This window comes from Eschrichtius robustus, chromosome 12 (genome assembly GCF_028021215.1).
Source record: "Eschrichtius robustus isolate mEscRob2 chromosome 12, mEscRob2.pri, whole genome shotgun sequence".
Taxonomy (NCBI): domain Eukaryota; kingdom Metazoa; phylum Chordata; class Mammalia; order Artiodactyla; family Eschrichtiidae; genus Eschrichtius; species Eschrichtius robustus.
This window is the reverse complement of record NC_090835.1, coordinates 55,099,758-55,114,156: the sequence shown is the minus strand read 5'-3', so window position 1 is coordinate 55,114,156 and position 14,399 is coordinate 55,099,758. Positions and strand designations below refer to the sequence as shown.

General features: G+C 38.7%; 1 protein-coding gene across 10 annotated transcripts in view; it reads left to right on the top strand.

Moving 5' to 3' along the window:
- RBMS3 (RNA binding motif single stranded interacting protein 3) overlaps positions 1–14,399 on the top strand; it is a 705,499-nt gene that overhangs the window by 596,009 nt on the left and 95,091 nt on the right. For 8 of the 10 annotated variants that reach the window (XM_068558019.1, XM_068558021.1, XM_068558016.1 and 5 more), the window contains exons 9-10: positions 8,383–8,479; positions 10,698–10,748. In XM_068558019.1, coding sequence (XP_068414120.1) covers positions 8,383–8,479; positions 10,698–10,748 — 148 coding nt within the window. The remainder of the gene's footprint in view (positions 1–8,382; positions 8,480–10,697; positions 10,749–14,399) is intronic. The other 2 variants (XM_068558022.1, XM_068558024.1) reach the window with 1 other exon arrangement.

Below are 14,399 nucleotides of genomic sequence, written 5' to 3'. Positions count from 1 at the left end.
GTTTAACTTAGTACTGTGAATGCCAAATCAGAAGCAGAAAATGTGACTGATGACGTCTGCTTGGCTCCAGCAAGGTGGCATTAGGGAAACCATTCCCCTTCCTGGCATCAAGCCACTCTGTCCCTCTGTAACACCCAAATGTGATCCTCTTTATTATTTTCTTTATTGGAGTATAGTTGCTTTACAATATTGTGTTAGTTTACACAGTACAGCAAATTGAATGAGCTATACGTATACATATATCCCCTCTTTTGTGGATTTCCTTCTCATTTGGGTCACCGCAGAGCATTGAGTAGAGTTCCCTGTGCTATACAGTAGGTTCTCATTAGTTATCTATTTTATACATAGTATCAATAGTGTACATATGTCAATCCCCATCTCCCAATTCATCCCACCACCCCACCCCCCTGCCTTGGTATCCATACGTTTGTTCTCAACGTCTGTATCTCTATTTCTGCTTTGATCCTGCTTAAATGCAACCTGCAGTTTCACCCAAAGGAGCCAAACTGCACATGAGTTTCTCATGTCCTGGGTTAAGAATGGAATTTCGGAAGGCTTAGACTATCCATTGTGTTGTTGGTACCAAGAAGGTAGAAACTTTATTTCATGAAATGGAAGAGATCGGAAGATTGTAGCTCACTAACCCTATTCACTTGATATTTCTTCATGTAGATGGTTTTTAAAATGTTTTTTTCATCTTTGGTTTTACTGCCTTATATGGTAACATTTAAATAATGGAGAGTAGAAGAATAGTCATTTCTATGGATGCTAAGATGCCAAAATAACCACAAATGTTTCCTCAACACACTGTTCCTTGAGTTATTGTCAGCATACACCTCTTTGAAGTGGGGAAGCTGATTTAGAAAATTCACTTGGCATATGAAGGAATGGAACATGAATGTCCAGAGTCAAGTATTTACTCCTAATTACATTGCTGTATTCGATCCATTAGGCAAACCTAACTCAGAGAGCGGTAACCTAACAGAGAGATAAATATTTATTGCTGTAGAGAAGAAACTGGTCCCATTTTATGTAGAACAAATGTATCCAAAGATACAGTTGCAGCTGACTCCAATCCAGTTAATATTGTTAAAGGTCGCTTAATGCTGACTCAGATCAACAAATTTTATCATTTGAATACTTATCTATTGTACCATTTAAAATCATTCTGGTGATGCAAATTTGAAAAAAAATATTTCCCATCCTGTCAGGAACAATGGGCACACATGCAAATTCTAGATACAATGCAAGTAGTATTGTGACAGAAGCACAAAGTGCTATGAGATTTATGTATGTATTAACTTTTATATGTATAAAATATTTCTGAAAGAATACACAAGACATGGTGACAGTGGTCCTCTGGGGAGAGCCAACAGAGTACCGAGAAGTAGGGGTGAGAGGGAGACTTATTTTTCACTGTTTATATTTTTCTATTCTTTTCACAAAGAAAAATAAAGAAAATTAATGTCATAGGACTACAGAGAAAAGGCAATTACATTCTAATGAGGGATTCGGAAGGCTTCTTGATGGAACAGTGACATGAGCTTGTCCTCTTGGAGATGTGCCATGTCACTGCTAAAGATCATATTTTATCTTTTTAAATCATAGTTTTGTCTGGATGTATACCCAGAAGTGGGATTGCTGGATCATATGGCAACCCTATGTAGTTTGGGGTGAGCAGATGGAAACTATTATATACAGAAGGGATAAACAACAAGGTCCCACTGTATAGCACAGGGAACTATATTCAGTACCCTGCAATAAACCATAATGGAAAAGAATATAAAAAAGAATGTGTGCATGTGTGTGTGTGTGTGTGTGTGTGTGTGTGTGTGTATGTATAACTGAATCACTTTGCTGTACAGTACAGCAGATATTAACACAACATTGTAAATCAACTCTACTTCAATTAAAAAAAAAAAGAACATATGTTATGATCCTGTGGCATCCCTTAACTGCGCTCAGCCATAGGGGTTTCTGAGTATCAAATCCAAATATGTGTCTGGGGGATAGCTGGTAGCTCAATTGTGTCAACAGTTAAATGTTCTGAATTCCATAACCTCAACCTGAATACAGCAACATAAAACAGAAATAAGTACTCCCAAATTAAGCTTGATATTTCTCTAATGAAGAACAAACACTTGTAAACATGGACCACGGTGTATCTGAGCTGTTTGCATGTAGGCAGTAAAATATGTCAGTTGTGTCATCTGCTTGAATCTACCCAAATTATCACTTTAAAAAAATTAATTCAATGTCACTTTTATCTAAGGCTTTGAAGGTTACAGTGAAGAAATTTCTGGGTCACGATGGAAAAGTAAAACGCTTGGTACTTTTTACTATAGGCTAACTTAGGAAAATAAAAATGTCCATTCTTCTTTTGGAGCTATCTGGCATAACTCTATAATGTGTTATTACTATTGCCCTATTGCTTTTTTAACAGTCCAATATGAAATTCCATCACTTTCAACTATGAGCATGGGAGATGGGAAATAATTCCTCCCCCATAGTCAAAATCGCATCTTTCCTGTGCTCTTTTCACTAAGGGCTGCTGTGTAAAAGCCTTTTGGATTGTTTTATTTGAAGAAAATGGATTCTTGGGAGAGATGTGAAAAAAAATTGTTTTCTGTAGCCTTGGTTTGCCAACTGTTTTATATGGGCATTTGATATTAAAGTGATACAGAAACCTTATCTTATTACACTAGGACAGGAATCTAATGTGAAGGATACGTTGGCATTACAATAAAAATGACCAATAACTTATTAATCTTGTGCTATAGTGTTGCCCTGAGGATAATATTTGTGGTTCTGACTCCAACAAAATTGCCTATGGACATGAAAGACAAGGAAGGGCTGTTTATTTCAGTGGGCAAATAGGATTGTGTGTGGTTTTCTGCATTAAAAAACGTCCTACCCTGGGGTTATTGATATATTCATGTTATTTTTATTGTCAGTGAAATAAGATTTCACCATATTACTACTGACTGCCAAATCCCCTGAAGATGACTTTTCTGCAGGCAAAATAATGTCCTATTAGTGACCTAGACTTCCATATTCTGGACTTCTGGAGCCCACTTGCTTTACATGCCAGAAAACCAAATAACCCTTTTTGCGTTCCTTAAAAATATTACTTTTTTCAGAGGCTGGCTTAGAGTTCTACAGATTGATCATGCTTAATTAACCCGTTTAGCCCCTTTGGCATTTGGAATTTTGTTCATGGGAAACCTCTCCAGAGATGACTAGTTCACATTCCTGCAAAAGTTTCTCAATCTTGACACTAGTGACATTTTGGACCAGATCATTTTTTGGGTGGGAGCTGTACTGAATTTGGCAGCATCCCAGACCTCTACCAAACAGATGCCAGTAGCAGCCCCCTGACCCAGTTGTGACAACCAAAAATATCTCCAGATCCTGCCAAATGTCCCCTGGGGAGCAAAATCCCTTTTAGTTTAGAACAAGGTAGAAAAGGAATACTTGTCATACACTTGTGGATTCACTGTGTACATTTTGGCAAAGAAATACCTTAGGGGAGTAAACTCTTCCCAGAAAAATGGTTAGCTAAAAATTCATTCCCAGTTTTCTATAATAGCATTTGCAAGGCATAATGCATAAATAACCAGATACGAAAACATAAAGTCACATGTTTAGAATGACCTTAGCTTTGTTATTATGGCCAAAAAGTGCTGTCAATTTCATCTTTCCTGTTCCCCCAAAACAGGACACCTATTCTTGAAGTATTTATTTGGATGTTCTTTCTTTCTTTCTTCTTCTTTTTAAATGTGATGACCATGTAAGAGTGTTTTTAAACCATGAAGGATACATGGCAGGGATTGAGAAAAAGTGAAGAGATTGGGAAATTCATTCTGCAGTTCTCTCTTTGGAGTCTGGCTAGGTGCATTTGCTTTAGATATGGTGCCTTTAAGCCTCAGATTCAATAATAGCCCCTCCTGTCATGGTTTAAGCAAAGGTTTCCTGTGAATTCATCCGGTTTATGTTTGGATTTGGGGAGAGCCTATTTCAGAATACCAGAATTAGGGGATCAAGACAGTGTGCTGAGTCTGATCTTCTCAGTACATTTTCTGTTCTAAATGACTCTCTGATTTGAGGGGCAGTACTGGAACTTGCTGGGAAGTATGAAATATTCTTGTTTGATGGATAGGATTAGAGCAGACAGAACAAAAATGCCTGAAAATTTCCCCCGAGGGTGCCCTTTGTTAGTATCCGTTTACTTGGCTGTTTTCTTTATGTTTCTGCTGTTTTTCCCATAAAATTTCCTGTAAACTTTGCCAGTCCATCCTATCCTTACTGCTTTCATTTTTAATATGACAATTGCTACATTTCGCAAAATAAACCAGCCACTCTAAAATGTGACGCATGATTCGCTCTGTTGGTACAAGAGGCTGAAACTGGGTTCCTAAGAAACTTGCATGGTGAATGAAGAGGGCCGTTTGTGGAGTGGTCATGAGTACCTGCTATGTTATTATGAGCCCCAAATAAGTCTTTCTGTTCACTGACTCATAAATAAAATCTGTCAAACATAAGACCTAAAGCGTTTTTTTTTTTTTTTAATGCAAACCATGATTTTTGTAGAAAAGGTCTGTTTTCCCTGGTTGTCAGTACCTTTGCATGCTTAGAAAACAGGCATTAGTTTAAGCTTCCACTGAGCATTTACAGATATGTGATGCCAGCCAGTTTTCTCTGGGTTCTCACCTCTCAGCTTCCTATTTGAACAGAAGCCCCCCCACCGATTTGACACTGGCGGCCTCTACTGTAATCACTACTTATCTCTCTAAACTGCTCTGCATTCATTTATTCATTCATTCAGCCTACAGGTATTAAGCAAGACATACCTTGGAGATATTGTGGGTTCAGTTCCAGACTACTGCAATAAAGCAGATATCTCAATAAAATGAGTCACACAATTTTTTAAAATTTCCCAGTGCATATAGAAGTTATGTTTGGACTAGACTGTAGTCTGTTAAGTGTGCAAAGCATTATGTCTAAAAAAACAATGCACATACATCAATTAAAAATATTTCATTGCTAAAAAATGCTAAGCATCATCTGACAATGCAGGGTTGCCACAAACCTTCAATTTGTAAAAGTTGCAATATCTGTGAAGTGTAATACAGCAAAGCACAATAAAATGAGGTATGCCTGTATTTACTACATCCCAGGCTCTGTTCTAGACAACAAAGTCAAAGTGTCCTCAACTCTCTTGAAGCTGACATTCTAGAGGGAGAAATAATCAATAAATACATTCCATTAGTCAACTTGACTGCTGTAACAAAATGCCATTGATTGTGTGGCTTTAAACAACAGAAATATATTTTCTCACAGTTCTGGAGGCTGGAAGTCCAAGATCAGGGTCTGGCTGATTTAGTTTGGGATTTAGTTCCTGACTTTTACAAGGCTGCTTTCTCATTATGTCCTCACATGGCCTTTCCTCCATGTGAGCATGTGGATAGAGAGAGAGCAAGCACTCTAATGCCTCTTCTTATAAGGACACTAACCCTATGAGGTTAGGGCCCCACCCTCATGAGCTCATTTAACCTTAGTTTCTTCCTTAGAAGCTCCATCTCCACATACAGCCACTTTGGAAATTAGGACTTAAATATATGAATTTTAAAGGGACACAAACATTCAGTCCATAGCATATATAAAGACATTTTAAAAAATTACTAGTTCAGATAGTGATAAGAACAATGAAAAAAAAAAAAATAGAGGAAAGGAATAGAGAACAATTGGGGCAGAGATGGTGGTTGCTACTTTAGCTACAGACCTCTGAAAAGTTGGGAAAGTTGAGTGAGACCAATAATGAGAAAGAGATGATAGTTCTAGGGTGATTTGGGGAAATAACCATTCCAGGTAGAGAGAATTGTAAGCGTAGTGGCCCAAGATGAGAGTGAGAATGACAGGCTCATGTGACAGAAGAAGGTCAGTGTGGTTGGATCCTAGTTGGCTCTGGGGAGAGAGGTGGGCAATAGCCTGATTGCGCTCGTCAATATGAGGAATTCAAATTTTGTTCTCAATGCAACGGAAAGCCATTGACCAGCTTTAGGCTGGTTAATGTATAGATAAGATTCAATTTAAATGCTTAAATAGAAAAACTCAAAGGAATGTCCTACCCATCTTTGGTATACATAGTAAATGTTCAATACATTTTTTAAAGTGGAAGGATGGATGTTTTCTTACATAGTAATTGACTTTAAAGTCAGATTTATTAACTGTGATTTATATTGAGTATATATTCACTCTTAAGAGTGTACAATTCTATGAAGTCTGACAAGCACACAGTTGTGGAACCACCAAGCAATGAAGATATAGAACAGTAACATCACTTTCCAAAATTCCCTCAGGTGTCTGTGCACTCAGACTGTTCCCCCAATCCCAGCCTTTGGCATCCATTATTTATTTTCGGTCTTTAAAGTTTTGCATTTTCCATAGTATTATATAAATGGATATAAAATATAGAGTCTTTTGAGTTCGACTTCTTTCATTTAGCATAATTTACTTAAGATTCACCATGTTAAATATATCAGTAGTTCTTTCCTTTTAATTGTTTAGTAGCATCCCAGTGTATGGATGGACCACAGTTTATTAATTCAATTGAAGGATATTTGGCTTGTTTCCAGTTTTTAGCAAGTATTAACTAAAGCTGCTATAAATATTTGCATTAAGGTTTTTGTGTGAACTCAAGTTTTCATTTATCTTCAGTTACTATGTAACAGTGGGATAGTTGGGTTATATGCTATGTATATGTTTAACTTTATAAGAAACTGCCAAACTGTTTTCTAAAAGGGTTGTATCATCCTTTATCTCCACCAACAATGAAAGAGTTCCACTTTCTCTGAATCCTTGACAGCTCTGATTGTCTTTTTTTTTTTTAATTTGGCCATTTTAATGAGTATATAGTCAATATTCTTTTTTTCTAAAATTTTAGAGGTATTGTAGGTATAGGTATGGACAGTAAGGAGGATGCAATGTGTAATGGCGTAATTTTTTCAGCTACGTCTTTTTTAACCAAAAGACTATGACCTTATAATCCTTGTTGAGAGCTAGATCAGTTTAAGACTCTAGTTCCCCAATCCTTGCTTGAAGACTTGTATAGGATCTAAGCTTAAAGAATTTACTCTTTGAAACCTGGCAACCTTGAAATCCAGCCCCCCTACACTCAGTGGGGTTCTCATGGAATGCTTCTTTAGAAAGGTGACCCATGAGATCCTCTATTCAAAATATCAGTGACCCCTGAGAGATGATGAAGCTTTTGTCTCCAAAACTCCAACCTCATACTATTTAAAAAAAAGAAAGAAAGAAAGGAAGGAAGAAAACTAAAAGTAGTAATTGACTTTTGCTAAGAGTATGGCAAAGTGAAGTAATGATTCCATGATCCCTGAGAGGCATCCCAATCTATCCTGATATCAGTGAAATACTCCATCACAGCCCACCTGGTGTTGTCTGCACGACGTGTGGCTGGTCACTCTAGCCTTTCCCTTACCAGTGAGACATAAAGAAAAAAACATGATTTAAAATTCTGCTGAGGAATTTGAGCATTAGGTAACTTGTGGACTCCAGGGTATAGTCTGAGCAGAGATGGCCTGTAAGTGTTTTTGATACCCTTTAATAGATCTCTATTAAAGCTGTCCTTTAATAGATCTCCAGAAGGATCATCCCTCCTCTGATTTGTGAAGCTCTGATCTTGCCCAGTATTATTCTATAATTGTTCAATGAAGGACCCTGGAGGACTAGAAAACTCAGTGCTTTTTACAGCATGTACAGAGGTATATCACATAGGTCCAGAATCTTCATCAGTGCCCTGACTGAATCCAGAAAAGATTCCTTTCCTCACCTAGACCTAAATTGTCCACAAATTGTCCTTCTCTTTTCATGGAGAAAGAAAGTACTTAGCTTGGTTTCTGCCTGAGGGCATGGATTCATGCCTAGCACAAATTATCCAGAACTCTCTAGAAGCTGATCCTCTTTCTTGAATGAAGGGATAGATGCAATTTCTGTCTGTGTAACACCAGCCACCTTTATAAAGCCTGGTGCTATGGTTTTGCCTTTCTTTCAAGGAGCTTTAGAAACAATGCCCATGGCTTTTCTCTGCTATTGGTTAAACATACTATTACACTCACCTGGCCTAAGAGATTTTTGTGCAGCCAATTTTATAAGAGGACTCAAAATTGTCATTTTATTCAGAACAACTTATTTCTTGTGGAATCAAAGACCATCATTCTCCTGCATGATCCTGTTAACGGTTGATGGGCAACATGAGGGTGGAACTCTGTCTTCTCCAGACGTGTGTGGTAACGTTTGGTTAGCAGCCAGGCGTGCATCAGCTTCATGAATCTATGAACCTTCTTTTTGTTTTTCTGTTTGCAGATTTTATTCTTCACCGTACAGTATTGCAACCAACCGCATGATTCCACAGACACCCATCACGCCATTCATTGCTGCTTCCCCTGTCTCCACATACCAGGTATGTCCGGTTTACCTGCACCTCCCGGGAAACCTTTCTTGCCAGGAACAGACTAGATCAAGGCAAAAGGGACACAGTAGGATTTTTGTTTTAAGTTGTCTTCCCTTTAGTCATATCTTAATGTCATAATACTCAAACTATCCATTGAGCCTACACTTTCAAGGGCTTGTTTGCATCTGTTTCACTGAATGATAAAAATCCACCGAGCTTTCCATTCTTCCTGCTGAGTTTTCATGATTTTGCTACTTTCCAGCCAACATTAGTGCAGCTTTCTTACCACTGAGAGGTTATTTTGTGTGTTGTCTGTTATTTTGGTTGTTGCTCCCTAGGGTATCTTTTCTGAGAACACATTTCTGGCAACTCCCTGCACGCCCTCCAGGATATTGTATCATTGTCATCTCATTTGGTCACAATCGTTCTGTGTATCCATGGAAAGCTACATGGATAGATGCAAAATCATTTGCTCCAAGAAATAGGGAAGATTATCAAAGGGATAAAAGTAATTCCTAACTTCCTCCTCTTACTTCATTCTCAGTTCCAAAGAGGCCAAAAGAGACCTCGGGGTTCCACATGTTGAAACACAAGAAAATCTGAGACTCAGTGTGTGTCCTAAACCAGATGTTGTAGCCAGTTAGTAATGTTAAGTCCACAGGTGGATTGAAATAGCCATCCTTCTCCCTCAAACAGTGCTCCTTATCTTATTCCTTTGAGTCATCAAAGATATGATATTTCTCCCTGCTTCTCTTTATCTCATGTAGTTCTTCAGAGAATTCTTCAAATTCAAATTAGAAAAAAATGCCTATGAACGCTACCTAGAGTGTCAAGTGTCACTGTTTAAAGCTTTGGAGAGAGAAAGAAAGAGCAAGAGTGCGAGTGTGTGCCTGCATGTGTTTCCCTATATTGTGCAGATGGTGGGTGGATGGGGGGTTTACAACAGGGAAAACTGTAATGTTGCTGATTGCTAGGAATTCAGTGAAGTTTCACATTATTCATCCACTACATACGTCATATCAGGAGGTCCCAGCTGTCAGAGCATCATGCTTGAGACTATGCACTTTTTTCCTTAACTGATTCCCCCCAAAGCAGATCATTCTCATTCTGTGTCTGCACTTAGATTCTTGATACCTGTCGGGTGAGCGGAATAGACTTTTGTGTGAATTGCATTAGAGGGTCTCAGAATGGCTGATTTCTTAATTGCCTTTCCTTGGGACCCATGAGGCTAAGTGCAGATGCTGTTCAGTTTTTGTTCTTCCTACAGGCCTGCCTGGTTGTAATGTGTGTTTTTTGGTTTTTTACCCATTTTTTCTAATCTTGGCCTCTGTTTCAGCCAAGACCACCCATTGAGCTCCATTGTAGAGCACTTTGGTGACATGAATAAAATCTCCACAGAACAGTCATTTCTTTTGGGAGGGCTCATAAGTGGAATTTAACTCTGGCTCTCTTTTCTCAAAAAAGGAATTAGAGCAATTTCCTATGTTGTTGATTCTTGCGTTTCACCACTTCTTTTTTTTTTTTTTTTAAATCTAAAGTTCATTGGCAATTTCATTGATGTGAGTATATTGAAAACAAAATCTTCAGGGCTGTCAATGTCACAATCAGCTCTTAGAAGCTGACTTTCTCATTTGGCTGCTGGGGAACATTCAGAACACTTGGCTGACTCATATACTCATTTTTATTTGCCATAACAATTACCATGAGAGAGAAAAATCACAGACTTGCTTAACTTGGGTTTAACCCAAAACATTCCCCCAAATTTCTGGTTGATCTCTCTAATTCTTTCCCCAACTTTTACCACTTGGATTTATTTCCAAGATGGGATCACTTGAGAATATGAAGTTAGAACCAATGGCAGAAAAAGAGGAAGTCTTAGCAGTCATGCTAAGTAATGCCTCCTTCCTTATTGTCCCGGGTCTTCCCGGAAGTTAACCTACAAACAGGAGATTCCTGAAGCCTCCAAATGTGCTCCATGGCCCAGCCTGGCCCATGTGGGCACTACAGCCAGCTCCAGGGAAGTAGGAATTTGCTTTACATTGTACCATGTTTCAGGGACCAAATGAATCAGGTCCAAGAATTTCCTTTGTACCCTTAGTTTTGAGCACTGATTCGCTGTAAGTCAGGTGGACTCCACTTTCTTATGACCTAGTGTGACTCCACTGAACGCAAGAACCGAGTTCTCTCTGTGATTGCTTTCTTCTAATAAATGCTGTTTGATGCATAGGTCCAGAGTACTTCATGGATGCCTCATCCGCCATACGTTATGCAACCAACAGTAAGTGTTCTCAGTCACCTGAGGCTCGATGTTTCTATTATCCGAGTGCAAGCTTTTGTAATGCCTAGAAGCTTTGGGGTAAAGCTTTTGTTCTATTCCATGCCTCTTTCTGGCAGCCCTATTTTCCAGATACAAAGCTGTTCCTGAAATTCTATAAAAGTGTGTACAGTAGATAGAGAGAGTGATAGTGATGGAGAGAAACAGAGTTGAGAGAGGAAGAGAGAGAGAGAGGGAGGAAGAGAACAAACTTGATTGGAGGAAATAGCAATCAAACTCTCATGTTGCTGTCTACCATTTGTTATGAAAGGGGAATGTCTACTTCATGCAGAATTGTGAACTCTGGACAGTTAAATCCATTATAGGAGGAAAGCCTTTCTGTTGTCCTTCTCCTCCTGTTATGCTTTGTTTTCTTCAGATGCAGTTGGGTGTGCTTTGGGAACGATTTTGCGTATCATGGCTAGGTGTTGACTCAAAGCAGTATATTTGAAATAGGAAGGTATTTGTCTACTAATAGATGTGGATAGATAATAGATAGCAAGGTTGGTAGATGACTTTTATGTTAACTAACTAGAGCCATTCTCTTCTTCTTTTAGTGGAAAATTTCTTCCCAAAATATTCAAACTCTATTTTCTACAAGCTAGCTTTCCCATTTTGTGGTACCATATTACGTTAGTCCCAAGGGGAAAAATATTACCTATTCCATTAGAATCCAGGCTGAAGGCTATTGATTCCATGTATCTTTGTCGAGGTCTTCCATGTTTTTGAGCTCTATGTACTAGCCAGGGAGATTTCAAGAGCACTATACTCATGGGAGTGTGAGATAGGGGAAAGATCCCCAACAGAAAGTTGTGTGACAAGGTCTCTGGTGTACTCTCCTGGGTATGTTCAAATCTGTAACTTTGTTTCCTTTTCTGTCACTATACTTAACATGGCTTTGGGGAGGATCAAAACAGAGAGAATATGTGAAAACAGTGTTTGAAGTATGACATACTATACCTTATTATTATCATTAATCCTTATTATTGAATGTATTAGTTGTTCAAAGAAGAAACAGTGCTACATTTTAACCCTTTTCAAAGCTAAATATAAATAAGGTAGCACATATTAAAAACCAGGGAGTTAAATACACAGACATCTATTTCTTGGACTCAAAGGATCACAGCACCTGGCTTTCATATTTGAGCTTTGTCCATTTTCTTAAAAAATAAGGAACACTCCATGTTGCTCCTAGTGTTTTGATAGTTTGCTTTTTATTTAAAGGATAAAATATATATAGCTTACTACAGCAGAACTTTAGACCCTATTCTGCAGATCCCCATATTTACTCTTATTCACATACCTTGGGGGCTTCCTGAGTTCATCTGATCTGTGTTGTGTAAATCAGACCAACACGCAGTGAATCCAGGCTCTTCTTTTCCGTCCAAGTTGTGAGGTAGAATTCAATAGATGGAAACAACTACCTTCTAAAAAAATAATGTGTGTGTTTAAAGAGCATTGAGGCTAGCTTAGTCCTCACGCTGAGGTCAAGAATCATCTCATCGTGGCCTAAAGGAATGCATATCTGGCAAAATCTGAATATTTTTCCAGATACCAAAGTATGTAAGATTCCACAGTACTTCTGGAGCTGTGAGGAGATAGGAAGATATTTGTATGTGTTTTTATCTGACTGTCACTCAGGGCCTTAGCTAAATGTTTTATTAGCTCCTCCTCCTCCCCAGACCAGCTTCACCCATTTTTTGGATGTATTATTTCTTGTATATTTTCCCCTAGCAATAGGTGTGTGTGTGTGTGTGTGTGTGTGTGTGTGTGTTCATTTGTCCCCCACCAGGATCTTTCTTGCGATGGCTTCTGCTCCCTAATATCTTTTCACTTCCCTTGACTAGACTCTGCATGATGATTGAGCTTAGGTCACCCCCCTTAAGATGTAATGCTTGTGGCTGGGACAGATTCCTGGGGAAAGGAGTGGCTGGGCCACCCACCACCTTTTTATCTTTAACATGAAAAAATTGGCTAAACCGCATCATGGAAACACAATTTGTAGCATCAATCGTTTCCCTTTAACAGTTCTGTTGGTTGTCTTTATTGTATAAAGAACCTTTACCCAACTGGTCTTAGTTTCATCATCAAAGTGGGGTTGGTTAAATTAATCACTCTGTGATACTAAAACATAAAAATAGTTAGGCAATGCCGGGTGGAGAAATAAAATACCTAGATCTGAAGGGAAGGAATGAATGACTTGGTGATTAATAGCATGGATTCTGTTTTTCTTTTTGGCTGCGTTGAGTCTTCATTGCTGCACCTGGGCTTTCTCTAGTTGCAGCGAGTGGGGGCTACTCTTCGTTGTGGTGTGCGGGCTTCTCATTGCAGTGGCTTCTTTTGTTACTGAGCAGGGCTTCAGTAGTTGTAGCACATGGGCTCAGTAGTTGTGGTGCATGGGCTTAGTTGCTCTGCAGCATGTGGGATCTTCCCAGACTAGGGCTCAAACCCATGTCCCCTGCATTGGCAGGTGGATTCTTAACCACTGCACCACCAGGGAAGTCCCAATAGCATGGATTCTTGGTTAGGCTCTTTGAGAGAGGAAACCCTTTCTGTTATAGGACTTTGGGCAATTAAACTTTCTGAGCCACAGTTTTCTTATCTGTAATATGGATATAATCATGACTAAATTATTATGGTTTCGGTTCATGAAATGAAGCAAGGCTTTAAAGCTCTTAAAATAATGCCAGACAAATAGCAAACACTCAGTAAATTACTGTTATCATTATTCAGTTATATGAGTAGATGACTGCACATTGTGCTTGAGATTAGCCCAATTATATAAAATGAGTGTTGGTATAGGAAGAAGCTGAGAAAAAGCAATAATCACCCATTTCTACCACATTCATACTGCTTATTTAGCATACTTCCCTAATGAGTTTGGTGGAGATAGCCTCTATGGCTATAAATAAGATAAATTGCTTAGATTGGTGTTTATCTCGTTTACTTCCTAAATCTTTCAACACCTATAATAAAAATAATGAAAATAAAAAATAAAGGCCCATCGGGTACCTCTTGTATGTCAGTAACTGGAACCTACTTTACAAATAAATTCAAGGTGTCCATAGCTACACATCTCCAATATATTGCCCATAATAATGATTTGCTTACAACTTTTCTCCTTTCTCACATTTTCTCTTCCACTATTTTGAGAAAATTGCACAGATAAGCTCTCTGTGTATAGGGTGCAAAAGCGTGCTTCCCCCATCACTGTGAATCACACGGACTCCTACACTGCAGCCAGAGCCCTTCAGATTCTTTTTAGGCTCGACTCGAGGGCCCCAAGGTCTCAACCAGGCTTCTATCTGAAGAGAAAACAGTGCTTCATTCAAATCTTAAAGTAGAGCACAGTGCCTCTAATCTTTCCCTACTAGGGAGGGGTAATGATTTATAAGAGAGACATGAACTGATGGAAAGAAGGGAGAGGAGTAGTAAAAGGACGAGAGAAAAACAGCATAAGCGTAAAGCTGAAGTTAGTTGTTTAGGTTTGCTTCTTTGCAGATTGAAATTTCTGAGTTGTGTGCAATGCACTTTTTTGTAAACTTAGAAGAAAACTCTGAGAGCCTTTTCACTTTTAAGGAAGAGGGGATAAAATTCTCCCTGCCTTGGTCATAT